Source organism: Pectinophora gossypiella, chromosome 21 (assembly GCF_024362695.1).
Source record: "Pectinophora gossypiella chromosome 21, ilPecGoss1.1, whole genome shotgun sequence".
Lineage (NCBI taxonomy): Eukaryota > Metazoa > Arthropoda > Insecta > Lepidoptera > Gelechiidae > Pectinophora > Pectinophora gossypiella.
Genome location: NC_065424.1, coordinates 428,466 through 455,957, shown reverse-complemented (window position 1 = coordinate 455,957; position 27,492 = coordinate 428,466). Strand labels below are relative to the sequence as shown.

At 40.4% G+C, this 27,492-nt stretch overlaps 2 protein-coding genes across 4 annotated transcripts; both read left to right on the top strand.

The window, feature by feature from the left end:
- Nucleotides 1-843: 843 nt before the first annotated feature.
- LOC126376799 (uncharacterized) lies at nucleotides 844-16,780 on the top strand. Its single transcript, XM_050024346.1, has 14 exons — nucleotides 844-997; nucleotides 1,457-1,615; nucleotides 2,136-2,249; nucleotides 2,740-2,877; nucleotides 3,663-3,770; nucleotides 4,670-4,716; nucleotides 5,966-6,388; nucleotides 7,121-7,279; nucleotides 8,552-8,725; nucleotides 9,287-9,427; nucleotides 10,341-10,379; nucleotides 11,463-11,607; nucleotides 12,146-12,301; nucleotides 13,784-16,780. Exons 1-14 carry the CDS (start codon nucleotides 907-909, stop codon nucleotides 13,924-13,926), a joined length of 2,037 nt encoding a protein of 678 aa, XP_049880303.1. The 5' UTR covers nucleotides 844-906; the 3' UTR covers nucleotides 13,927-16,780.
- Nucleotides 16,781-17,295: 515 nt separating this feature from the next.
- Nucleotides 17,296-25,691, top strand: LOC126376861 (uncharacterized). 3 transcript variants are annotated; one of them, XM_050024414.1, is made up of 7 exons: nucleotides 17,296-17,376; nucleotides 18,921-19,067; nucleotides 20,064-20,672; nucleotides 21,954-22,277; nucleotides 22,552-22,776; nucleotides 23,537-23,732; nucleotides 25,377-25,691. In XM_050024414.1, exons 3-7 carry the CDS (start codon nucleotides 20,096-20,098, stop codon nucleotides 25,504-25,506), a joined length of 1,452 nt encoding a protein of 483 aa, XP_049880371.1. In that variant the 5' UTR covers nucleotides 17,296-17,376; nucleotides 18,921-19,067; nucleotides 20,064-20,095; the 3' UTR covers nucleotides 25,507-25,691. The 3 variants fall into 3 exon arrangements, with proteins under 3 accessions (XP_049880371.1, XP_049880370.1, XP_049880372.1); XM_050024413.1 differs by having other exon boundaries at nucleotides 21,633-22,277; XM_050024415.1 differs by lacking the exons at nucleotides 17,296-17,376; nucleotides 18,921-19,067; nucleotides 20,064-20,672 and adding an exon at nucleotides 20,683-20,840 and having other exon boundaries at nucleotides 21,633-22,277.
- Nucleotides 25,692-27,492: the final 1,801 nt, after the last annotated feature.

Here is a 27,492-nt window from a genome sequence, read left to right as displayed (position 1 = left end):
TAATACTGTTTTTTTGAGAAGTTTTGATTTTATTTTATTCTAAGAGAGTTTTGTTTAATTTGTTATGGTTTCAGTTTAATTGTATTCTGTTTTTAATTGTTTTCAGTAAGTTAAACACCATAGATGCGGAAAGTTTACCATTATGTTACTTACTAAACTACTGCGTTACTTTTTTGTCCCCCATTTTTATGGAGACATTTTCAGAATTATAGCTAAAACTACCTAAGTATGTTTTAAAATTTTTGACTTTTTTTGATTATTTTTAATATATAAATGGCCTCCATAAATAAAATGCTTGAACTGCTATTGTTTTCTATTTTATTAAAAAAGTTTATCTCATAAAATCAAAATTAGGTAACGAAGTGGTAAACCTAACCATAAAAAGATGTATTAGACTGAAATGTTTCGTTATTTAATAATATAAGTTCAAAAATCTTTTATCTTAATTTAAAAAAAAAAGGTTTGAATTTAATGTGAACGTTCCCAATAATAAAACTACATAATGTAACAAAGTAACACAGTTGTTGTTTTTCTGCACCCTCCCTAGTATAAATATAAAAATAAGTGAAAAATAATTGGTAAACATCGCTGCAAAGTCCTGTAAAATGTGATTTAAAATATTATTATTGTTATAATAGTAAGAAATATTAACAAACAATAGCATAAATAAAAAAAAATTTTTTGGCGAATAAGTTAACCATGGGACCCAGAATAAAATAATAGCCCATACCTCGAAGGTCTGGGTCTCTATGCGAACTCAGCCACCATTTCACTCCAGCCTACTAAAGTAAAAGGCGCCCACCCCCTCAGCAAGGACGCTCCAAACAGTGGAGGGCAGAGGAGATGACTCTGTCCCTCTGTAGCCGGGTTAATGGTCTTGAATGAAACCAAAACCAAAGGCCTATTATGTTACGTGTTATTAATTGCCAACTTCTATTTTTTTCAGCAATAAGATGTCCACCCGGCACCGAAGATATTTCATGCACAGCAGAACAAGGTACCTAATTTTATCAATTTACTTGAATGCAAAGAACTACGGCCACGAGTAGGTATAGGTACACTTTGAAATCATGTCACATTAACTTTTTTGACAAATTAATCCGTAAGTCTCATTTAAAGTCAAATATGATAGTGCGACAGGGTTCTAAAGTGGGTACATGATATTGCTCATGACTACATATTCGAAAATAAGTACAATAGTTTGCAATGTACTGTAGTTAGGTAAATTCCCATGTTAATAAGCCATTTTATACTTATATAAGTTTAAAAATTAAAAAAGAAAAATTACCGGAGTCCGGGATCATCTTACTCAACTTACAAACCTAATAAAATTGTACAAAGAACGTGTAAAAAAGGTCGAAACGAATCATACTTACTTACTTAAATTATTTTTGTTTTTATAGCACTTAAATTTAAATTTCTCTTTGAAACGAAAAATATCCGCACACTCTTTCAGAAGTAACGACGGAATCACCGACAGAGACAGAGGCTCTGTACAGGAGAGTGTGCAAGGAAGCCACGGGCCCGATAGTGGAGAAGTGCCGCCGCTACTTCTGTACTGAGGCCGGGGTCGTCGCATTCCGGACAATCCCCAACTGCGAACCTAACATGACAGGTAAGCAACACAACATAACCATAGAATAAGGAATACTACGTATAGAACGGTAACTCTCCGCTCCCCACCAGCGCCCGAGCTATGTTTTACCTCAACCCTTCGAACATAGTTTAGATTTAGAACGTATAGCGTCAGACGTCACACACACAGATGCGCGTGTACGATAATGTCAATATGTAGTAGTGTCTGTGTAAAACGAGGTTGTTTTGTATGAAGTGTCCGGGGTGTGGTATGGTGTCAGACGTCACACACACAGATGCGCGTGTACGATAAAGTGTAAAACGAAGTTGTTTGTACGAAGTCCGAGGTGTGACGTAATTGAATCAACCGGAGGGGTATGGAGCATACTCCACCAAGATCTCCAGTGCGTTTGTTTAGGCGTTTGGCCAACTAATCGAGGCTTAACGTGACTTCAGAAGCACGAAGTCATATTACTTTTTGACTGGTACTCAATATCACCATTGTTAGGTTTGAATGGATAGGGCTCTCTTTCTGATGTTCTATTTGAAATAATTTGCAGAGGTCCGCCAGAACTGCACTCCTGGCTCCCACTTCACCCAGGACTGCAACATGTGCATCTGTCTCGAGAACCAACTCGGACTGTGCACCGTCAAGAACTGTGGACGCGCTACAAGTGAGTCACTTAATATCCTTGTTCTGTCGAATCAAAAACAATCTGACTCGGACGGGACATGGACATCAGGAGCATCCAGTGGAGTAATGGTTAACACGCTCGTCCCGGCTTGACAAGAGCTGTTCAAGTCCCGTCCGACTCAGAAAAAAATCGATTTAAATTTTCTATTTGTTACGTAAATTCTAACTAACGTAACGTAAATAATTCCGATAAGATTAAAGATTCTAGGATATTTTGCATTATAACGGTAATCCAATGAAGATCCATTGACAGCTTTATACAACATATTTTGTGAGTACGTTTAGTACTATTATTGGTTATATTTCAATAAGATAACAAGTTACAATCGTCTCAATGCGAGGTAAGAATCAAATCTGTCTCTACTTATCTTTGTGACGTTCATATTAGCACAGTGATGTATCAGTCGATATTAGGTAGAACGATTCTTTTCTATCTGCCAGTAGGTAATTTTGAACTGTGTTCTTTCCAGTCCCGAAGAAATCCGAGCTGGTATCCGGCAAGGAGTGCGCGGCGGGGTCCTCATGGAAGAGTCGGTGTAACGACTGCGGCTGCACGCCTGATGGATACGCGTTCTGCACTGAGAAGGCCTGCTTAGACCAGCAAGAAGGTATTGTACCATCTGTATACGTTGTTTTTTTGACGTGATTTATTGTAGATTTGCTGCAAATGGCATTGCCGACTTGGCCGGAAAGCATGCGTTGTGTCTAGGAAATGCAACCCCGACTCAAGATCGCAAATTCTAGATTCCGTGGGATTGGAAATATCAATCCTTAGTTCATAAAAAAAAAAATAAGTTAGGATGGCTGAAAACGACGAAAACTGCTTGTTTGTGATAGTGAACCTCACTACAATTAAAACAAAATATTTTTTGAAAGAAAATAAAAACTTTTATCTTCAATATTCATCTTCTTTGCCCTCCACTGGGGCAATTCCTGTTCGGCGCATCCTTGCCGCGGGGGTGGGTGCCTCTTATTTCAGTAGGCCAGAGTGAGATGGTGGCTGAGGTCGAATAGGGACCCAGACCTACACGATATAACGTAGAACCCTTGCCCAGGGATACGGGTGAAAACCCCAACGGCTGCAGAGGAGGAGATGGGAGCCATCGGTACGACAATGCAGGACGGAAGAGGCGAGTCACAGGGACTGTAACCTAGAACCTGACAGAGGGCAGCACTAACTGTCAGAACTATTCAGAAGCGGAGGACAGGAGTCCTAAGTACGGCATTGAAATAGACTATTCTTGGCGCCATCACACTCGCGTCAGACAGAGTACTGTGGGGCGGACGGCAAGAGGGAAACCACTGCCCTATTTGTCCCTAAAAAGTAGCGTGAAGAATGCTACACCGACAAGAGAAAGTTTTGATCATAATCACCTTGACGTGTCGGTTTCAGATACGGTGATGCGCTGTGCTCCGGACACCATGTGGAACAACGAGTGCAATACCTGCTGGTGCACCACCGACGGCCGCGCCATGTGCACCAGGATGGGCTGCGCCTCTGGTAAGCACAATGATGCCTTGAATCTTAGAATCGATTACATAACATATACAGCTAGCCTCCAGCTCGTGGAAGTCCAGGTTCTCGATGGAGACATTGTCGAAATCAATTTTTGAAACTGTTCTTTGTTTGGAAAGGACATTGCGGCTTAGAAGCACCTGTTGGTTCCGGCTATTATCCGTAAAACATCTCCACCATCCCGCATTGGAGCAGCGTGGTGGAGTATGCTCCACACACCCTCCGGTTGATTGAGGGGAGGCATCTGCCTAGCAGTGGGACGTATATATAGGCTGGTTATGTTATGATACTCAATTTTTGATTCAACCAAATATAGATTTTGGCAATGCTGTTATAAACATTGCCTTATTTCCAAAATAGCCAGCCATTGATACAAGGGAGAATAAGGTTATTTATTTATAAAAAGATATCATCATCACCAGCCCATTAACGTCCCCACTGCTGGGGCACGGGCCTTCCCTCCACGCGGGCCCAGTGCGGATTGGTGGTTATTAACGACTGCTAATGCAGCCGGGACCAACGACTTAACGTGCCTTCCGAAGCACGGAGGAGCTCGAAATGAAAACTTTTTTTTTCTGTGGTCACCCATCCTATGACCGGCCTTTGCGAAAGTCGCTTAACTTCGACAATCGCAGACCGAGCGCGTTTACCGCTGCGCCACCGAGCTCCTCGATAAAAAAAGATATACCAACATCTTAAATAATAAAACATTAATAAATAAAATAAAAGTGACATCATAGATGCACACAACATTTGCAATGTAAGAGAACGTACTCGTTTAGGTAGATAACTAAATTAAGTATACAAATACAGAAAATAAAATAAGGAAAGGTTAATATTATTAGTTACTTACAATTTTAGATGAATCTAATAATTCCTTACAGACCAGCAGCCTGAAGGAGCAACTGGAACCAAAGCTCTCACTGATGTGGTGAGTGAAGACTCGTTAACTATTATTTATAAGTACATTTAATGGCCCCGATTCCTGCAGACACATCCTAATTTTAAGTTATACCTGTCATTTTCTTATCTGCCGAAAAGGAAAGGGACGGGTGATTGACAAACTGTTAATTTATAACGAATGAGTTAATTAACAAATAACCCGAGCGACGTGTGCTGTCAATTTAATTCTGTCGAGTTATTGGCCCATGTAAAATTTTTAAAGAGTTGTTTTAGAATTCTGCCTAAAATTGACGAGTGTTCCATAAATTGTATGTCTGTCGATTACCCGTCGCTTTCTTTTCCAGCGGATAAGAAAATGACAGGTGTAACTTTAAATAAAATTAGGTGGTGTGTACAGGAATTACCATGGCACCATTGTCACAAAACATTGTTACAACCATTATTCATATAACGTCGTTAAACCCTGAGAGGTTTTGACGCGATATCATTCCCAGAACAAGTATTAACGTTGTATTGTACTGCGACATAAAACGAAAGGGCCCACCCGATATAGACCGCCAAATCAACACGGTAAATAGTTAATATAATTTATCCGGGAGATTGAAATATTGTTCAAAATGTGCGGGAGAAACGGTTGTTAATGTTGTTATAACATTATTATGTTAGATATTGGGCTCTTAGTAACAATCTCTGTTTTAAAGTTTTCGATAACAAAGGTCTTATTTTGAAAAAGCGTGTTAAAATTGTTACTACTCCACTTCTACAAGGCTGATGCTCTTATTCATGATTGGTTAATTAAATTAGTATATACTTTTTCATTCTTGAAAAAAAATATTTTGTGATCCTTTTATTTTTGATAGAATGGTTTAAATTTAATAAAAGGACTAAAATTTTTTGTTCCGTCTGTTTAAAACTCATAATTCACGATTTCACAGCGCAAACATTTACTTAACATATTCGCACGATTTTGCAAAATTGCGGGTTGTGGGATGACACTTTGCACAAAAATAATTAGTGTAGGTAGTGTTAAAATCTAGCACGGTGATTGGTTTGCACAATTCTTAAGGTAAGTGATTTTTTTTTGTAATAAATTTTGCTTCATGAAGGACTTAGTACATATTGTCACAGACTTTAGTATGTATCTACCTACTCAAAATTTGAGTTCAGACTTAACTAAGTACCTTGCAAAAACAACAGGTTAATCTCATAGTTAACTGAAGAGCTTTGACTAAGTCAAGAATTGAATTGGTAAAAATAAAACTGACTGTTATCCACAGGTTCCAAGATTTCCAAACGCCCATGATACTGAAGAACTTAAAGCTCATTATTCAAAAGAGAGTTTAGAAAACTTGGATAAAGGTAAAGCATACTCTAAGGAAACTATATATGGAGCTGTTAATCCACAGCATGAGATTAGAGATCATAGTTTCGAAGAGCTAGGTAACGAATACATCAAGCCTGATCACAGTCTAGAAGACGTTAACCCAATTGAAGAGAATGACAACATTTTAGAAGAGTCAAATCGTGTTAAAGACAAACATAACGTTTTAAAACGTTCTGTATGCAAGCCGAACCAAGTGTTTCAGTCAGAATGTAATACTTGTAAATGTGCTCCTGACGGACAAAGCTACACTTGTACTCAAAATGAGTGTATGGAGGGAGAGAAAAATAAAGAAGTGGAGGTGTTTATGGAAAGTGAGGTAAGAAATACGTAGGTTTATAGGATTTATATTTCTATAGCACACAGCCGTGCTTAGGGATACTCGCAAAGAGAAAATTAAATCGAACAAAAATCTGACTCGGACGGTACTTGAACCCGCAGCTCCAAGGAGGACCCGGTGGTGTAATGGTTAACACGCTCGTCAAGGATTCAAGTCCCGTCCGAGTCAGATTTTTTCGATTTTCACTTTGAAACGTAGATTTATTTGGCAATAATTAAAACTAAGTTCATAAATTTATTTCCAATTAAAATTAATAATATATAACATAAGCTCACCATTATATCCAAATTGGGGTAGTCTCCTGTACATCCGCAAGTTGAACTAAGAACCCACACTTCACCGAGATTTCTGTTAGACCAACGTGATAGATGGTGAGCCGTATCGCCGTCTATAATGGTCGGGTCAACTGTGTTAGTGAAAACTGCACTTGAGATAAATTAATAAGTCATTGGTGCAAGTCCGGTACCAGGTCCGACCGGCGCTCGCTGTTTGAAAAGCAAGCCGGTGAACCATATGACACAGTGAATATATTAATGATTTTGTAAATCTTTAAATAGAAACTGAGATATGGCAAACAAATGAGACCCGAGAGATGGGGGTTAAAAAGGCAGTTCATCTAAGAAAGTAACATTACAAATGTCAAATTGCAATATTGCTTTTTAGATGAATAGCTTCAATTAAGCCTTTTTGACCTCTCTTACCTGGTTCCAGGGTGAGGACCACGTCGAGAAGCACTCGGTATGCAAGCCACGCGGTACCTTCTACATCGGCTGCAACACCTGCCACTGCAATCTGTACGGGTCAGATTACTCTTGCACCAACAAGCCGTGTCCACTGCCCGAAGACGTTGAACTGTTCCATGAACTTAAGGTAAATCTGACTTTGTCTACATACCTATATAGATACATAAACTCACACGCGTAATCCCTTACGGTGTGCGCAGAGCCATAAGAATCAAAGACGATCATGGACGGGTCCCTGGGCAATAGGTTGGGTCATGGGTGGCCAGTGCAATTTTATCTGACTCTCTACGGAGATATATTTATTGCCTGCGCCCTGGTGACAACATAATCTGCGCCCACTCCTGAAGACAATTTGCAGCCACTATTGATAGGAAGCTTTAAGATGGATATGATGAACTTTATGGTGACAAGGTATTAGCTTATCGCTCACAACAATTCAATAATGTTGGAAGTGACCATTCCTGCTGTCGGATTTTACGACATGCTCGGGCTACTTCAGATGCTTTAGCGGCTTAATAACTTTGACCCCAAAGTTGGCAACATTTACCATGGGCTTTACAGGAGAGAAGAACTATATCATACTAATTAGTTACAGTGCATGATATCTATAATTATAATGAAATAAATCTCTGATATTTTTGTTTCAGGATATGAAACCGATAATACCTTTAACGGAAGAAAAAGTTGCAAATCGAAATTCGTCACAGAAAACCGAAGATGATTTTAAGCTTTAACGAAGACGAGAAGAAATTACCATCATACTTATGTTTTTAATATTATTGTCATTATTGAAATAAGTATTGTAAGAGTTCTATCTTGACGTCAAAACACAAGTTTAACATTGAATAAAACTTTGTTCTTGCGCACCTTGTGGTTATTTGGACAAATGGTGACTTTTTCGAGAAATTAACACGATGAGTCATAATCATTAGTTATCGGACAGGCACTAGTCATCACATCATCAGCTGTTTATTCGAAATTAAACACTATTAACGCATATTTTTGGAACATGACGTTCGTGCCTCACCCAGCAGGGTCCACATAATATCAGCGTCGTGGCTCACGCCGCAACTTATGCTGAGTGAGGCTTTTTAACTCAGGACGTCCACCACCTTTATGATCATTCCAATGAACATCCTGTATGCTTTTTGTAATTGTTCTGTGAAAGTTTCAAGTGATGTTATTGTCTTGTTTTTGTGTGTGGCGTCCTTTTATAATAAATCATTTCTATTCTATTCTATTATTCATAAGTATTACTATCATGTCATCACTTTGCTGTTTACTGAGTTAACAAAGTTTTGCGACTAGGATTTGCATCCGATCATCGTTATCCATTCGTCCAACTATATCCGTATCTAGAGATCTGGCCACGACATACTTATCATGTTCATTCTTTTAGGCCACAAAATCATCTAAAAACATAACACAAAAGGTTGTGTGTGTTGCGAATCGCATGTTCATCAAAGATTGTAACACCTGTTGGTGCAACGAGGATGGAACCAGCTTCATCTGCACCAGAAAAGTTTGCGTCCCTGAACTTCCTGAGGAGGGCACTGAGGAAGAAATATCTGAGGTGAATCTGGTAGAAGACTTGGGGCAATTTCTGCAGACAGAAGCTTTGATATTGCTTTGCAAGAATGAGTAGAATAACGTTGTAATGACAACGTTCCTCCTATTTCTTTTTCTTCTTAGTAAACTTGCATATTTGGCTGCACATTGTTTAGTACATATCTATTTGATGAGACTTAAGAAGTTCTACTCTTTTTTGCAGAACGTATTTTGTCATTTTCTTTAGGGGACTTTGTCGGTTGACTTTGCTTTCTCCTTCATCGGTCTATTCCTTGCTTCGTATCCTGATGTTTTCGTATCTCTTTCTCTAGCCTGGTTTCTATTTACTTACTAACATTTTTAAGGATTTCTCGAAAAATAATAACTTATATTTCTTTTTTTACCTGCTGAGTAAGCATTAGATTATTATCGTAATCTTTGCTTTTCAAATATATCTATAGTGCTAATTTGACTCGTTACTGTCTTTCCGTTATTCTTCTTCTTTCTCTTGGCTGTCGGGTCTTCATCTGGTCCTTCTTCGTGTGTTCATCATAATCAAAACCGTTTTCATCTTCGATATCAGCAGGATCTCCGTGTAATAAAGAAGGAGTGTCGGCCTGATGAGGTGTTCGAGCTGGATTGCAATATGTGTCGTTGCAACCCCGACGGCAAGTCGTTTTCATGCACGCGGCGAGCCTGTGTCGACCGCGTTGACGAGGACTTGAAGGTCTAATATTCTACTATTGATGATGATTTCTGGTGCTGGTTTAGCTTGGATCTTCGGCAAAGCTTGCACGACAACGGCAACGCGCGCGTTGCGAATTATATCAAAAGCTTCAACCCATGAACGTGGTACAGCTTTTGGTTGAAGCCCTGGATATAATTCGCGCCGCGCGGGGCGAAGTTCTCGTGTCGCGAGGACTGGAGGGTTTTAAAAGGCTACATTGAAGCAGTTCATCTAAAAAAAAAGCAATATTTCTATTTTACATCCGCTATCAACTTGTGTTAATTTTAAATAAGTAAGTAATTTTTACTTTACTTTTACAATATGCAAATGTCAAATTGCAATATTGGTTTTTACAGGAATTGTTTCAATATGGTCTTTATGCCTTATTAGGGTGCTAGTGAGTTTTTCAGAGCGTTTGGTGTTATAAGGCTTGGGCGCCATGATTTTTTATCGCTGCTGCATTTTTTGCTGCTTTATTAACTAAGTAATTAATTAAGTAACTTTATCAAGTAATTACATAGATACTTGTACTGTTAATTGTACTTTTATTTAGACAACAGCTTTTACTTTTTTACATTAACATGTTTTATTTCAAACATAGGTAATTAAGTTACTTATATTTTAATTTGTACTCATGTATACTTATACTTGCGTACCTATTTCTTATTTGATGTGACCACGGAGGTCAGGGGGGTTAAAAAGGCCACATCAAAGCAATTCATCTAAAAAAGCAATATTGCTATTTGACATTTGTTTCCAGTGCGCACTTACTTTTACATGCGCAAATGTCAAATTGCAATATTGCTTTTTTAGATGAATTGCTTTGATATGACCTTTTTAACCCCCTGGTAATTTATTTTATTCTTATTCTCTTCATCACATATTATTATAATGATGTCTCTTTCTGTTTCAGAACGTAACATTGATCAGGAAGGCCCGCGGAGTCACACAGGTAATGTTTTTATCTTGCATTTAATTATTTTATTCATTGTGACTTAGTTAATGTGTAAGAGAAGTGTCTCTGGATAGAAGCAAATGGAATTCTATAGTCTCTGCTTACCCCGGTGGGAAATAGGCGTGAGTTTATGCATGTACAGTCATGAGCAATATCATGTACCCACTCTAGAACCCTGTCGCACTAACATATTTGACATTTAATGAGACTTACGGTTTCATTTGTCAAAAAAGTTGATGTGACATGGTTTCAAAGTGTAATATTAGTACTCGTGACCGTACATGTAACTTAATTAATTACACATCCTTACTTACATACTTACAAGGGGTTACCCTTTAGTTGCCCTTTTGTCGGGTACAAAACTTCAACTATAAAAAAATATTTTATGTGATAAGTACGCTGCAATTTTATCATTACTTTGGTTAGATACCGCATAAAAAGTATTTTTTTTGGTAAATAGCTGATCATATCGATCGGTTTTTAGCTTTCTTGTGATAAAGGGGGAACTCCTTGAATGATATGTCGATATTTGATTTTTTTCTCTGGAGGTGCACAAGACCTCTTGCTGACGAATGGAGTGCAAAGTTGAAATAGGAACTGTCTGCTCAAACTTGTATGGCGCGCGTTTCGCGTTCTCTTCGCCCTTCCAACTTCTTTCTTCTATTCCGTTCTTGAGTAGTCCGATTGGTAGGACAAAGTCGGCAGGACCACGTGGTGAGAGGCACAGGATAAGGAATAATACTACGTAAAGAACGGCAACTCTCCGATCCCCTCCAACTGCTGAGCTAGACTTACCTCACCCCCCTCGGTCTTACTTTAGTCGTATGGGCGTCAGACACAGTCACACACACAGATGCGCATGTACGATAACGTCAATGTGTAGTTTCTGTGTAAAAAATATATACGTCCCACTGCTGGGCACAGGCCTCCCCTCAATCAACAGGAGGGGGTATATTTAAAACGAGGTTTTTTTCTATGAAGTGTCCAGGGACTTAAACCATAAGTCCCATCTAATGAAGCAAGTTCTGAAATCTAATTTCGATCGATGTAATGTCCTTCTCTTCGCCCTGTCTTCAGTAGGAGGCGCCGAAAGCCTGCCAGCCCGGGCAGGAGTTCCGGATGGACTGCAACAAGTGTCTCTGTGACAACGAGGGACAGGACTTCTCCTGCACGCGGATAGATTGCAATGCCCAGAACGGCAACGGTGGATCTAGGAGTAAGAGAGGTAAGGATATTTCAACCGTCTCTTTCTTTATATAAAGTCCTGTAGTACAAGCACCGACTTGCTTCTCAAACGGGGAGCGTCGTCGGTTCGAATTTCGGTACCGGACTTGCACCAATGAGTTATTTAGTGTACTATAGGACCATAGTAACTTTGTGCCAAAATGTCATTTGAGGTATCTAAAAAAGTGGCGATCTGGACGTTCAGGGTTTGATTTCCGGTGGAAACCGTAAAGAGACATTTCGTGACACTACCTCTACTCTATCGAAGTTTCTCGAATGGCGACCACGTGTCGGACGACGCTCAGTGAGTAGGCCCGCTACAAGGTGGACCGACGATCTGGTGAACGCGAGAAGCCGCTGGATGCGGGCAGCGCAGGACCAATCTCGTGGAGATCCTTGGGGGAGGCCTATGCCCAGCAGTGGGCGTCGTACGGCTGATAATGATGATGTTGATGATCTCTACTCTAGTCCTGTCCAGATCCTTTTCTTTTTTCCCGTGCGAATTAATTTTCACAGGATTTTATAATTGATTTCCGCAGAGACTTCGGAGCAAGTGACGACGGAGTGCGCCCCGGGCAGCGTGTTCGACATGGACTGCAACGTGTGCCGCTGCACCACCGACGGCCACCACGCCATGTGCACCACCAAGCGCTGCGCCGTGCCCAACACTCAGGACAACGACGTCAACTCGCCACGTAAGTGGAGAGCATAGACCTCGTCTTCTTCTAAGCTTAACAACGACCTCCATGGTCCAGTGGTTGAGCGTTGCGCTCACGATCCGGAGGTCCCGGGTCCGATTCCCGGTGGGGACGTAACACAAAAATTACTTTGTGGCCCCTAGTTTGGTTAGGACATTACTGGCTGATCACCAGATTGTCCGAAAGTAAGATGATCCGTGCTTCGGAAGGCACGTTAAGCCGATTACTACTTACTGACGTAAGTAAGTAGTCATTACATGAGTTATGTCAGGGCCTTTGGCGGCTCAATAGTAACCCTGACACCAGGGTTGATGAGGTTGGTAATCCACCTCATAACCCACACGATAGAAGAAGTCTAAGCTTAACGCACATGGAGCCGCTACCACGAGAGATCCAGCCCTGGGAGCGGGGTTTTAAATGTAACCGCGGCGGATTTCTGTGTGAACATGTTCATATTACAAAAAAAAAACCGTGTCTGGAGACTCCCGGTGCGGATTGTGTATGCAGCGACCCTAAAAAGATAGAACATTGATAGAACTTGTCCTTCTTCTTATCGTGTAGGTTGTGAGGTAGAATATCATCCTCGTCAACCCTGGTGTCAGGGTTATATTTGAGCCGCCAAAGGCCCCTGACATTAGGCTCATTTCACTTAAAATACGTCCAGGAAACAGATGGAGTTAGTTTTTAATCCTGTTGAATTGAATTAAAATTGTTGATTGAAAGAGTTCATGATTGTACGGTCACGAGTAGGTACTAATTAATATATACAATTTGATTAGCTTTTTGACAAATTAAACCGTAAGTCTTATTAAATGTCAAATATGATAGTGCGACAGGGTTCTAAAATTAGTACATGATATTGCTCATGACTGTACACAGGGTGGTAGGGATACCGTAGCGAATACTGAGAGGGATGACTCAGCCCATGATTCTGCGTTAATATCAAGTAGAATTTTCCGTCACATCGTCTTCTGAGTTCAGGGGGGTTAAAATGGCCACATCGAAGCAATTCATCTAAGAAAGCAATATTGCAATTTGACATTTGCGCATATAAAAGTAAGTGCGCAATGCAAACAAATGTCAAATAGCAATTTTGCTTTCTTAGATGAATTGCTTCGATGTGGCCATTTTAACCCCCCAGATCCGCTTCAGGGTTCGGTAGGGTGTCACTACACCGTGTGGCAGCCCTAGCAATACATTTGGGTGGTACGAAGAAAGCGGCGCCCCATCAGCCCCTCAAAATACTTTTCGATTAGATTACAGCCACCTTCTTCTATCGCTCCCGCCCACCACCACCCAACTGCCACCGAAATTTACCTTAAGGTAGACCAGTCTTGGTTGATTTTGGCGACCCCACCCCCCTCACACCGCGCTAGGGCCGCTAACACCCCGCATACGTACACTTGCGTTTGCACAATGTTCAATAGTCCCTATCCCTTATCCCCGATTACCGAGTAATTCTACAAAATATAGTTTCAGAATCCGACCCGAACTTCCGCTGCAACCCTGGCGAGCAGTTCAAGCGTGGCTGCAACGACTGCTCCTGTTCAGCTGACGGGAAGAGCGTCTTCTGCACCGTCCGCTTCTGCGACCAGGACATCACACCGCCGCCCAGCCTTTAACTTCGAAGGTAGCTGTGTGGTTATGACTTCCAAATATCTTTCAACAAGTGTGTGTTCTTTTCTGGTGCTACATGTCTTTCAATGTCGGCACAAGAGCAAGTGTCCTGCTAAAGGTTAGCTATCAGATTGGCTGCCAACACTATAGCGAAATGTCAGTTTCCTGTTGAAAGTTAACTAGCAAACTTTCAACTGTCGAAATTGATTCTTAACACAAGAGCTTACAATTCAAACTCCTACGCATGATTAGCTACCGTGTCTTGGACTGGTTTCCCTTCTTGTCTCTTCGTGTGCTGTTAAAAGTTTAGCTACAATATCTTTGACTGCCGACTGCACCTTGGTACAATTTTTTTTTGTTGAAACACTGAAATAAGTTTTTTTTTCTGCTGATGTTTTTTTATATTGTGTTTTTGACACACCATTTAAAAAAAAACAGATTACATCCTTAATGCGATAAATACCCTTGTATGTTTTATGTTTCTTAAAACAGAGCACAATTTTGTATCCAAATGACCATAACATTGTTTTTTAAAATTAATTCAATTATCAACCCAATTAATCAGTGTTTCAAAAACATGCTAGAAAATTAATCAGAATTCAGAAGCGAAGTTCATAACCACACGATACTCGAATTTTTCGTATAGTAATGTAGATACTTAGTTACATATTGATTTATCATGTGATTTCCTAGTACTTTACGATTGTGTATTTTCATAATAATAACGTTATGCCTTATGTTTTAACCGAATGATTGTGATTGATTCTAAACTCGATCAAAAATGATAACCCGGCATCTGACCTACTCATGATACACTTTGAGATCACTTGCATAAGCTACATTCATCGTTTAGACATCTATAAACGGATGTTATTGAATACTTGATCGAGTTTTGGAATTCATGATTAAATATAATAGGTATTACTTTGAGATTTCTTGTAAGTAGTTTTAATTTTTCCATTATGTGACAAACTAAATATGATATGGAAACCGTAATAAAATCGCATCTTTCTAGGCATTTACTTTCTCGTATAGCAAATAGGTGACTGTGTTTATCGTAGGTAATACAACGGTTTTTAATGAAAGGATAAATAAGTATTTTAATCTGCTGTAAATTACAAATTGTGACGCGAATTTTAGTGCAAATTTTCTTAACCCTGTTATTATCGTGAGACGTAATACCATAATTTATTTAGATGACCTCGTTAGGGTACCAAATTAAACCAATCTGGATACCCTCGGTCAATTTGGGAAGACCTTTCGCTACCTAAACTGTGATTTTACCAGAAGAACGGAGAAGAGTTGTTCAGATATGAGCCATTACAGTAGAAATTTACAAAAAAGTTTTCCATTCATTAATATCGCGTTAGTTATTCATATCTGCAACTCTTATCCACTCGTCTTGGCTCACATGAATCCGCAGACTTCTACAACTTAATTTAAAATAATTTTATATTTTTTTTTTCTCTTAGTGACAATGGTCTTTGTGCAAAGACTTCCATCGAATTATGACGAACGAGTTTCTAAGTGCACTTTTGGTTGAATATTCATTTGTTTCCATTTCATATTAAACTCGAACAGATGTAACTTGATTTACGTGTAATAAGTATTTGTGAACTTTCTAGGGTCACATTTTGTGTGTGGATTTCGTATGTAACTTAGTAGTGACTACACATTTATTTCTAAGCATTGGATGGCTGCTTTCTACCTTTTCTAGTTTAGTAGTAATATTTAAGTGTGCTCTTTTATTTGTGTTTGATTGTGTATTTTGCATTTGTCATTGTATTTGCTGTTCATTTTTTGAACGGCTTTGTGTCTTGTTTAGAGTTGGTTTTCGGCCCCTAAGGCTACGTTTACACCGCATTACGTTCCCCGTATGACTGTAGCACTTATGTCGGGAAAGATCCTCGTACATTGATTGGTGATGTAAGCCACATTAACGTCGGAGTTGAAGCAGTCGCCGTTGCCGAAACCGGCTGGTCACATCATCATTTTATCATCAAATGAGATTTTTACGAATTTAACAGTGACAATTAAACGGACGGATTAAGTGACGGAGTCTAGGCGGGAAAATTCGGAATACGTAAAAAAATTGAATCGAACAGTCGCCGTGTGAATGTAGCCGCAGCCTTTTTAGTTCCTTTGGCATACTTTCTATCTTTATAGCTGGAGATTTAGCGACAAAGATGAAGCTGTTTCAAATCTTACCAGCAAATTAATTAGGGACAATCCAATATGAGAAATGAAGACATACCTACTGAAAACTGTCTATCAAATTACTCGATTTCTTTGTATTACAATAAGGGTTCTCATTTTTCCGACGCGTCGTTAAAAATTGCATTCCCAATACTGAAGATCTTTTCGCATCAGAGCCGTTGGAGAAGTGGAATTTTTATACTTATATTTATCAGGGGAATTAAAAAGGCCACATCGAAGCGATTCATTTGAAAAAGCAATATTGCTATTTGACATTTGCGCATGTAAAAGTGCCAACAAATGCCAAATAGCAATATTGCTTTTTAGATGAATTGCTTCGATGTGGGCTTTTTAATCCCCCAGTACATACAGTAGGTACTTAGTTCATCGTCATTTAACCTTTCGTATTTCATCGTTTCTCAAGAGCGTGTTGTCCTTCTCGCAAAGTTGTATCACCGTTATTGGGGCTAATGTTCTCTACAAAACCAACTTTAAAACTATTTTCATGTTCATGTGTTAGTTATAGTTATCATTGTGTGGTGTGGGATTATATTTGATTTAATGTGTTTAGGGAATTTTTAAACTAATTTTGTACGTTCGCGTACCATGTATTACTTTATACGTAATAAACTTAAGATTGTGAATTAAATTGATTTGAGAATATTCCTTGTTTATCATTTACTTACTTATTAATAAAACCTCTTTTGTTTAAAGCAATTCCACTGCTTTTTTTGCGGAAACGTCTAATTGAAATATAGCTTTTTTAAATTCCTTCCTTCCATCGTGTGGGTTGTGAGGAGGATTACCAACCTCATCAACCCTGAAATGAATTCCTTCGACGTGGCCTTTTTAACCCCCTGTTCTTTTTTTCGTTTCATACAAAATCTCGCGCCCCAATCCGCTTGTCCCGCTTTCCCGGCCTTATGTGCCCGCGCATCAATCTAGAAAGTGGAGCTCATTGCCTACCAGACGATGATATTGGTGGTCACAGGCTTTACCATAATTAAAGCACATAATAACGGGTTCTTACCGCGTTTAAATGGGGATATGAGAGTTTGGTGCGAGTTCAGATGGTTCCGAACATTCCGATATCAAAAACATAAACAAGCGGCAAAGAAAGAGGGTAGACAGATATGTCTGCCTGTAGAAAATTATGGATCTACCTACTCCACTCCAATCTCATTCATTAGTCATCCCGTGATCATGGCACTTGCAACAGTGTCGAAATATCGGGAGTCTCATATCCCCATTTAAACGCGGTAAGAACCCGTTATTATGTGCTTTAATTATGATAATAACCGCGTAAACTTAAAACAGGCCTTACCCTCATTGTATTGAGGAATTTCTGCTAAAATTAAGGAGTCTAAAACGGTCAAATCGAAGCAATTCATCTAAAAAGCATTTATTGCAATTTGATATTTACGCCTATAAAAGTAAGTGCGTTATTACTAACTTTTATATTTTTAGATGAATTGTTTCAATGTGGCCATGTTAATCCCCCTGGTCCCATTTTCCCACTAGGCAATCATGGAGTACCCAGGGATCCCTTGATGGGTGCTGATAGCCCCTGCAAGATCCCCAACAAAATAGTCTACAATCATGTTTAATCATGTCTACAAGTTGTCTCTTGACTTCTGTCTCTGCCAATCCCGTTTGCATGCGTGAAATATATTTATAAATATCCATTACGTAATTATAATTATCTTTTTGCCATCTTCATTAATTAGGTACCAATACCATTCCGTTTAAGTGCCAGTAAAAGCACCAATTAGAAAATCAATCACGAATTTTAATGATGATTAAACAGATTGCAAAGTGATTTTCTTTCAATTTTCATACTTAAATGGGTAATTAATTTTCATATCTAATTGTTACTTGTGCAGGCATTGTCTTTGCCGTTCAAAACGCTGTTGGTTCATCTGAAAGAACATGTTGTATTTAATACTTTTTATTTTGTCATTTATAAGTGTTAAGGGTGAAGACCCTCCGCAGGGTAAGTAGATATTTATTCTGATATTCGGCGAGAAACGACAATATTTTTGTGTGATGATTCAAACAGCAAACGGTTTGGTGAAAATAATTATAGTTACTTACTACTTATAAATTGTTGATAACAAAAAGTATGGTCAAGCGTAGTCGTGATATCAATCAAATATAAAAACATGAATGTTAACTCGTCTTCTTCTATCGTGTGGGTTGTGAGGTGAGTTACCAACCTCATCAACACACTGGGTTGGCGACGCGGCGACGCGACGCCAGCGCGGCGCACGCTCGGCGTTTGGCTGCCGGCCAACGCTGACGTCGCGTCGTCACGCAGACGCTGGCACGACGACAGCGCTCGATAGACGCTAGTGTGGGGTGTCTCTGAGCTATATTCTGTATATTTCATGTATTTTTATGCAATAGATAAAGTATAAGTAAGTACTTATACGTAAGGAGCTCGGTATATAAGGTTGAGGAACTCGGTGGCGCAGCGGTAAACGCGCTCGGTCTGCGATTGTTGAAGTTAGGTAAGCAACTTTCGCAAAGGCCGGTCATAGGATGGGTGACCACAAAAAAAAGTTTTCATCTCGAGCTCCTCCGTGCTTCGGAAGGCACGTTAAGCCGTTGGTCCCGGCTGCATTAGCAGTTGTTAATAACCATCAATCCGCACTGGGCCCGCGTGATGGTTTAAGGCCCGATCTCCCTATCCATCCATAGGGAAGGCCCATGCCCCAGCAGTGGGGACGTTAATGGGCTGATGACGATGATGAAGTATACGTAAATCTATGGTCTTAATTTATTGACTGTTCGCGCCGGATAGCGCCGCACTCGCTGTTACCGAAGGGTAAATGCCTGCCTACCGCCGTGGAGGTCGGACCCTGCCATACCTGCGTCTGTGACAACAACGGAGTATACATCTGCCGCAACCAGGACTGTGACACTCAGAAGCTCAGCGAAGTAGCTCAAGGTATTTTTTTTTAAACACACCTATCTACTATCTACTGAGCCCTCGTAGCCCAGTTGGTAGAACGAATTAGGCGCATTAGGGCTAATTCTCGTTATGTCAACCGACTCGCAAATGGACTACATTTCATTGTGGCAACTTCTCATTTTGGCTACTTCTCACTTGAGCTTCTTCACGCTTGCCTCTCACTTTGAGGTCGCAGGTTCGAATCCAGCACAGGCCTAAACCAATGATTGTCGAATTAGTTTTCGATTTGACCCACATTTCTGAGAAATGCATTTTTGGAGGTATGTGACCAAACCTATATTGGGCTGGTTTTCCCTTCGCGGGTTGAAAGGTTAGATAGGCAGTCGCTTCTGTAAAAAACTGGACATGTCAAATCTTCAGGTTAGGTAGGCGGATCCTGTAAAAAACGGGATAATGGTATGGTGGCTGGTGGTCATGATGATGACCTATCATCTACTCAGTCTATTCATTGCTGGGTATAGGCCTCCTCTCTTTCACGCCATCCTTTCTGGTCCTGTGCAAGTCTCATCAACCAAACTCATCTACAACAACCAACAATAATTGCGCACTCACTACAAAACACGCAATCATTGGGCTTACGCGTTGGGCTAACGATCCGGAGGTCCCGGGTTCGAATCCCGGTGGCTCGTTTCACAAAAAAACACTTTCTGATCCCGTAGTTGGGTTATGGCATTTCATGTCTGAAAATCAGATGATCCGTACTTCGAAACGCACCTTAAGTCATTGGTCTCTGTTACTACTTACTAATGTAAGCACGTAGTTTTTATATGAGCCACATCTATTGTATATATTAACAAGCGTGTCCGGCCCAGTCCTACTTCAGTTTGGCGGACTTTTTCCCTAAGACAGTGATGTCTGTTTTGGAGCACAGTGTAGTCTTTTGTACGCCGTCGATTCGTTTGACGCCCAGGACACTGCGTTCCAATGCTCTTTGGCAGACCTACACACATACATTTACATTTTATATTCCAGGAAAATTAGACGTTGATGAATGTACACCACACATGCTATATAAAGACGGAATTTTGTGGTGCTCCTGTACTGACAAAAAACGTTGGAAATCTGAAAGCTGCCGGCAAAACTTCTACCACACTCGTAACAAAGTACCATTGAGGAAAACAAAAATATCTATTGACGCTATTCAATGTGATAAAAACGATTACTATGTCGTCGATTGCAACGTCTGCCTTTGTAAATCTGGTATCCTCGATGAGGCATCTTGCACCAATAGAACTTGCCTCGAAGGCAGTAAAGTTGACGACTGCAAGTATGGCCAAGTGCTGAGACTAGACGGAGAACTTTGTACGTGCAGCGAACTAGGATTCTACATTGACAAACTGTGCATTAAGGTCAAGGGCGTGAATACGAAAATAGAACAGAAAGATCTGGCCATCCTAACACACGAAGTAAAAGGTATGAAAGAGAACAAGAGGACTTTAAAAGACAAAAATCTTAAATGTGAACCAAACTCCATCTTCAACGTGGATTGCAACAAATGTTGGTGTTCTGAAGATGGGAAGGATATGAAATGTACTGCTAAACTTTGTTCGCCTGAAATACTGAAACAAACCATGTTTCAAGGTAAGTCGGAAGCTAGAAGTTCGCTTCCAATAATAGAAAGTTTAACAAGCTCTTGCACGCCCGGACTGTATTACCGATACCAATGTAAAACCTGCTTTTGCAATAAAGATGGGACTATAAGATGTGCCTCCATGATATGCTTAGACGTTGAAGATGAATTTGAAACAGGTAAGTAAGTTATATACATGATGATTTAGATTTATATTAAAAAATATTTGTAGAAATGAGGTCTTTACGTAGCATCTGCGGTGTTATGTTGAGTGATAGAGTGAGAAACAGTGTGATAAAACAGAGATGTGGTGTAAAAGACGATATAGTGACTAAGATTGAGAAGGGAATGTTAGGTTGGTTTGGACACAGATGAATGATAATAGAATTGCAAAAGCGGTATATAAAGCGAAAGTTGATGGTAGGGCTGGCAGAGGAAGACCGAGAAGGACTTACATTGACCAAATTGGAGATGTCCTTAGAAAGGTTTAATACGATCTACTCTGAATCGGCGTGCGTGTATGAAGCGATTGATGAATGTGGAGGAAGCAAGAGAAGTGTGTCAGGATCGAAGCAAATGGAATTCTATAGTCTCTGCTTACCCCGGTGGGAAATAGGCGTGAGTTTATGTATGTATTTATATTATTAAATGCAGATATAGTGGAACGGAATAACAACATTTGGGCATTACGTTTCTTAGATTAGCTTCTACTTTTCCTTACTTTTGTGATTTAGTTCTGTATAAGTACTTACGTAAATATTTGTCCCAAACGTATGGAACATCATACTCTCAAGACATAAATCAAGACAGGTGTCCCACTGAAGACGTACTGGGCATTGTCTGAGTTTTAATACTGATTTTAAATTCATTGTTTTTTCTATTTTATTAATTATAGAGAGGTAAATCCCCACATTAACAATTATTTTGTTAGATATTGCTTAAACATATAAGTTATGTTTATATTGGTTCAGATTCACCTAATATTCCTGAAGGTGAAAAATGCGTAAAAGGACAAACATATAAGAAAGATTGTGGCACTTGTACTTGTAATGAAAACAACCGAATGATGTGTAGTAAGACAGCTTGTCTCTCTCCTGAAGAGCGCGACGAACTAAGTAAAATACAACAGCAACATTCCAAAATTTCTCAACAAAAGGAGAAAGTTACAGAAAACGATCAAAAAACAGTAAGAGAGGGTAACAAGAATCATAATATCAAGATAATAGAAATAAATAAAAATGGAACTCCTAATAAAAAAATAGGATTTAATAAGTCGGACTTCAAATCTGCAGGTGATAAGAAAAAAACAATCAAATTAAATACAATACAAACAGGAAATGACTTTGAAATGAGGGCAAAGAACGACGAATTAGAAAAAATAAAGTTACATGCCCATAAATTAGGACTTTTCGAAGAAGATGAGGGGGATGAAGATCACGATCAAGATAATTCCGATTATAAGCCAATAAAGTTGACAGATGCTTCAGGAAGATTCCCACTATTGAATCTGAAAGTGAAATGCACCCCAGGAAGAATCTACACCAAGGGGTGCCAGCGATGCTTCTGCTGTAACCAAAAGAAACCCCGATGTACCAACAAACCATGCAAAGCTATGAGTAAGTTGTTCGTTATATAAATATCTCTACTGCCAGGTGTGGTTCAAGCCTTAAACCATAGAATAAGGAATACTACTACGTATAGAACGGCAACTCTCCGCTCGCAGCGGCTGAGCTAGGTTTACCTCACCCCCCTTGAACATATTTTAGACTTGAATCGGTTGGCGTCAGACGTCACACACACAGATGCGCGTGTACGATAACGTCAATGTGTGGTGTCTGTGTAAAACGATTTGTATGAAGTGTCCGGGGTGTGCGTAACGTGGTTTTCCAGGTAAAAAAGTGAAGGTTCCATCTGACGTGACTCCGTCAATCAGCGGGTTAGACTTCGCGAGGATGGCGAGTCTACCCCACGAAGCGGCGAAGTGCACACCGGGCAAGTCATATAAAGTAAGGTGCAACAGGTGCATCTGTCTGGCAAATGGGAACTTATTGTGCGAAAATAAACTCTGCGCCAGCATAGCTGAAATCAACGCGAATACTGCGTGGAGATACAATGGTGAGACATTTTCTTCATCATTTTCTTCATCCCTAATGGGTGACCCCATTTTTTTATCTAAGTAAGTACTTGGTTGGCAAATGGGGAGCGCTGAGTGGTCACACCCGGTACAACGTTTAAGAGGCCTGACAGTGCCAAGTTGTGAGCGGACTTCAGCTCAGGGCATCGTTTGAGAGGTTAATATTTGAAAGAATTAATCGACTATCGGTCGAACGCGATAAGCGCTGAATGAAATCGTACTCGCCGGCGGAGTTGGTTTGGGGTTCAAAATGGGATGAGCAGAGCCACAAGTAATCAAGACCCCAAGAGTTCATGACCCCCCCCCCCATCCTTGAGCGACCTTGACCTTGGATTTGTGACTACACACTGCAATTTTATCTGATTCTCTACGGATATAGGTTGTCTGCTACCTGGTGACCCCCCTGACATAAAAGCTGGATCCGCTCCTGTATCCGGGATACAACTGCTTAACGTGCCCTCCGAAGCACGGATCATCTTACTTTCGGATTTAAAAGAACTCGATGTTATTTGAAGAAAATCACATTCTGAGTGTTTCAAAAAGGCGCTTATGTGGCAATGACACTACAATTTATATTACAAGCAAAATAATAGTATACTTATATACTTTATTGCACACAAATTTACAAGACATTTACAGGATAAACTTATTCTAAGGTGGGCAAAGGTGACCTCATCGCTAAGAGCGATGTAACCAAAAAAATCAAAATCAAGCAAAATCTTTAATCTGCATATTTTTTAGGAAATACCTGCAAATCAGACGAGGACCCTCCTCATCCAGGAGACTGCATAACATGCAAGTGTGAGAAGAAAGAATTCAAATGCAATCCCCGGCCCAAATGCATACCGCGAAAGTTCAATAGCGCGTCAATACTGAAAAATGTCAAACACCTTGAAATTAACTCCACCATGGACTGTGTACCGCACATGGTGTACAAGTTAGTATCAGCGTTGTCAAACTACCGATACTTTGACTAATGATAGTTATTTAGATACTTGAAAATCACCACGGAATAGAAGAAAGAGATTGAAAAGGATCTAACGGGTTTGGGGATGGGCTGCGGTGCGAGCCCGCTGAATCCCTCTTTGCTTTGCGGATATCTTGTCAGGTTCAGTAGGATACACAACACAAATTTTACGTCCAAAACGTTTAATTATATCTCCCACATCATTCATCCACCATAAATAGCGCACACATTTAGCCAGTTCCTTTTTCCACTTCTTATATCGTACTGTCTAACTCTTGTCTCTCTCCCGACTCCCGTGTGTGTGCGGGAGCGCGGGCGGGGAACGACCGCTGATTGGCCGACGGTTGGCGGCAGTTTTACAGCCGCCACACGGGCATTAACGGCAAATCTCCAATAAATCTACAATTAGTTCCATATAAGCTCTTCTCTTCTCCTTCCTCTCTTTCCTTCAATGATGTTTTTCTAAGGCCACAGAAGAATAACACTACTTATACCCCCCCTCATCATCCTCCTACTCTTTTCCTAATCCAAGTGGTGTGGTAGCACGGAATAGAAGAGGTTGGAAAGGCCCTGACGCGCATTTTATATGAGAACCAACAAACAACACTCTCTTTTACTACTACTTCTACTACCATAACTACAATAGCTCTACTGCTTCTCAAATTCCAAAGCCACTTTACCGGCAATGTATATCGTTTGTGATAGACTACAATTTTATCATTACTTTTCGTAAGATACTGCATACAAGGTTTTTTTTGATCTTCTCTTGTATCGTGTGGGTTAAGAGTTGGATTGCCAACCTCAGCAACTCTAGTGTCAGGGTTATTATTGAGCCGCCAAAGGCCCCTGACATGGCATGAGCCATAACAACCACAAACTTACATCGGTAAGTTAGTAACCGGGACCAACAGCGGGATTACTTTTTGATAAATAGCCGATTATACAGGTTTTAGCGTTCCTGTTACAAGAAGATAGATGATAGTTGATATTTGACTTATTGCACTGCAAGTTATAATACACAAGACGACCTTTTAATATACTAACGTGGAGTTCTGTGTGTCGTACAGTTTGCGTACGAGTGGAGTGCGAAGTTGAAGAATGAACTATTTGGTCATACTGTATGGCGCGCGTTTAGACATATAGACACATGTCTCCGCGGCCTCTGTGGTCCAGTAGTTGAAGCGTTGGGCTCACGACCCGGAGGTCCCGGGTTCAAATCCCGATGGGGACACATCTCGAAAATCACTTTGTGATCCCTAGTTTGGTTATACAGGCTGATCACCTGATTGTCCGAAATAAAGATGATCCGTGCTTCGGAGGGCACGTTACGCCGTTGGTCCAGGTTACTACTTACTGATGTAAGTTAGTAGTCGTTACATGAGCCACGTCACGGCCTTTGGCAGCTCAATAGTAACCCTGACACCAGGGTTGATGGGGTTGGTAATCCACCACACAACCCACACTGTCTGCGGAAACATTGCAGGAACTCAGATCTTGATGACTGTCTGCCCATCTCGTTTTTGGTCTTCCTCGTCTTAGGTACAGTCGTTCTTCGAAATGTCCTGTTTTTAGAACCAGTCGTAATCTAATTTTACAATATGTCTGTAATTTCAGACAAGCCTGCAACGACTGTTACTGCCAAGCAGATCATAGTCTCCGTTGCACCAGAAAAGGCTGCCTATCTTACACCCAGGTTAAGAAATTGGATGAAGTGCGCCAAAAGCTGCTTCAAGAAGGATTGTAAATTGTAAACCACAATATACCGGGTGCTAGAGACATCGTACCGAATACGGGATGATTCAGCTTGATATTAACTCAGTTATGAGCGGATTCATCCCCCTTAATATTCGATACGGTATCACTAACACCCTGTTGGTATATCTTTTTATTTTTGACTTGACTTATTGTAGGTCAGGAAGGTGCCCACTTGGAAACTTGGCTCCCTAGCTAAGTCTGTCTGGACTCCCATACTGACCCTGCCGGCATGGGCGACGATTTCTATCTACAACAAGGTCCGCACCGAAGGTTTCCACCGACAGACGCAGCTAATGCTATCTACGTAGCTGGTCCGCAGAGATCCGTGTTGCTCTATGACGGCTATTGGTTGTAACTCTCGATATAAATCGCGTAGCGCGCGGCGCGGTGTCTGTACCGCGAAGGCTGCAACGTTCGTCGCTATCAGCCTATTCGGGGCCGCTTCTCTCAAACATTATACTGGGCACCCCCAGGTCTTGTGTTTGTACTTGTGTAAGAGCCCTCAGGGCACCTATTTGTCCAGCCAAATTGTAAAGCCACAATAAGTCACGTCAGAAAAAACATTTTTCGGAGCTTTGTCCCATGTACTAAACGGTGTATAGTTTTAAGACGTCGAGCATCGGAGATTTGCTGGTGCGGCATCGAAAATCACTTCCTTATGGTTAGTAATAGGTAACGGTAACAAGAAAGTATAGCAACGTCAGAAATAATTGTTTAAATCTGATTACAGACTACCAAATATAATATCCTACTAATGGTGTTTCATTTACTACCATTGAGTTTCTTTCCTAATTTGACCCCACCGAGAATCAAACCCGGGCCATTCGATTTGATTTTATTTCAAGCCATAAGTAGTTTTATTTTTCCTTGTTTTAATAAATGCCGACAAAATTCTATTTTATTAGGAAAGTCAAGATAAGAAAAATGATTTCATCGGGAATAATTCCAATCTAAATTTTATGACGACAATGAAAATGGTAAATTAAAATTGAAAAATTAAAAGCAGCAGTCGAAGACTCAAATTTTAATACCTTACATCTTCCTCGTGCGTGAAATTAGATTTTATGTATTAAATATACAAGTTATTCAGTTTTCTTATTTAGTTTAAATAATGTTGATGACAACAACATTTCTTGTATTAATATTACGACTTCCGTACATAATTAACACTTTAAGTAAGTACACTTCTCACTCATTTTGCTTCCGATATGTTGAGTTTGACATAAAATTAACGTATTACATTGTGGACAGGTGTGTGTGTACCGAACTCACAAACCCTTCTGAACGGAAAAATTTGCAACTGCAACCAAGATGGAGAATGGATCGACGCGGATTGCTACGATATTGGACGGAGGCAGGTGTGTCGACCGGGGCAAGTAATCTTCCAAGGCTGCAGCCGCTGCATCTGCCAGGAGACCGGCCAGCTGTCCTGCAGCGAGGAACATTGCTCCGACACTCCCGACCAGCACACCGTCCACGAAAGCCTCGACTACGTTCTGCCATGGTGCAAGCCTTTCCGAGCTTACTACATCAGCTGCAACATATGCGTCTGCCCCGCATCAGGCAGAAGCGTAGAAGCTCACTGTGCAGTCGATTCCTCATGCTCCCTCCACAGAGAACCAACCACGTCAGACCTCGCCAGCAAAAAGAACACCTGCATCGCAAAGGTCATGTACCTATTCCCATGTCTTCACTGCCAATGCTCCGATGATGGATTTTTTCTTCTCGACAAATGTGTCGAGACTTGTGTCAAAACTCAGGTAGCGGAATTAGCTCGGAGGTGTATTCCTAACACTCTTTACAGGAACGGCTGCAATGTATGTCTTTGTCCTGATAGCAGTTTTCCTGACGATAAAATTTGTACTCATTCGCCTTGCACTCAATCAGCTACTTCAATCCGCGTTCTAAAGAGCATGAGTTTCAAATGCGACCCCTATCACTTCACTGAACCTAGATGTTTTTACTGCCATTGCGA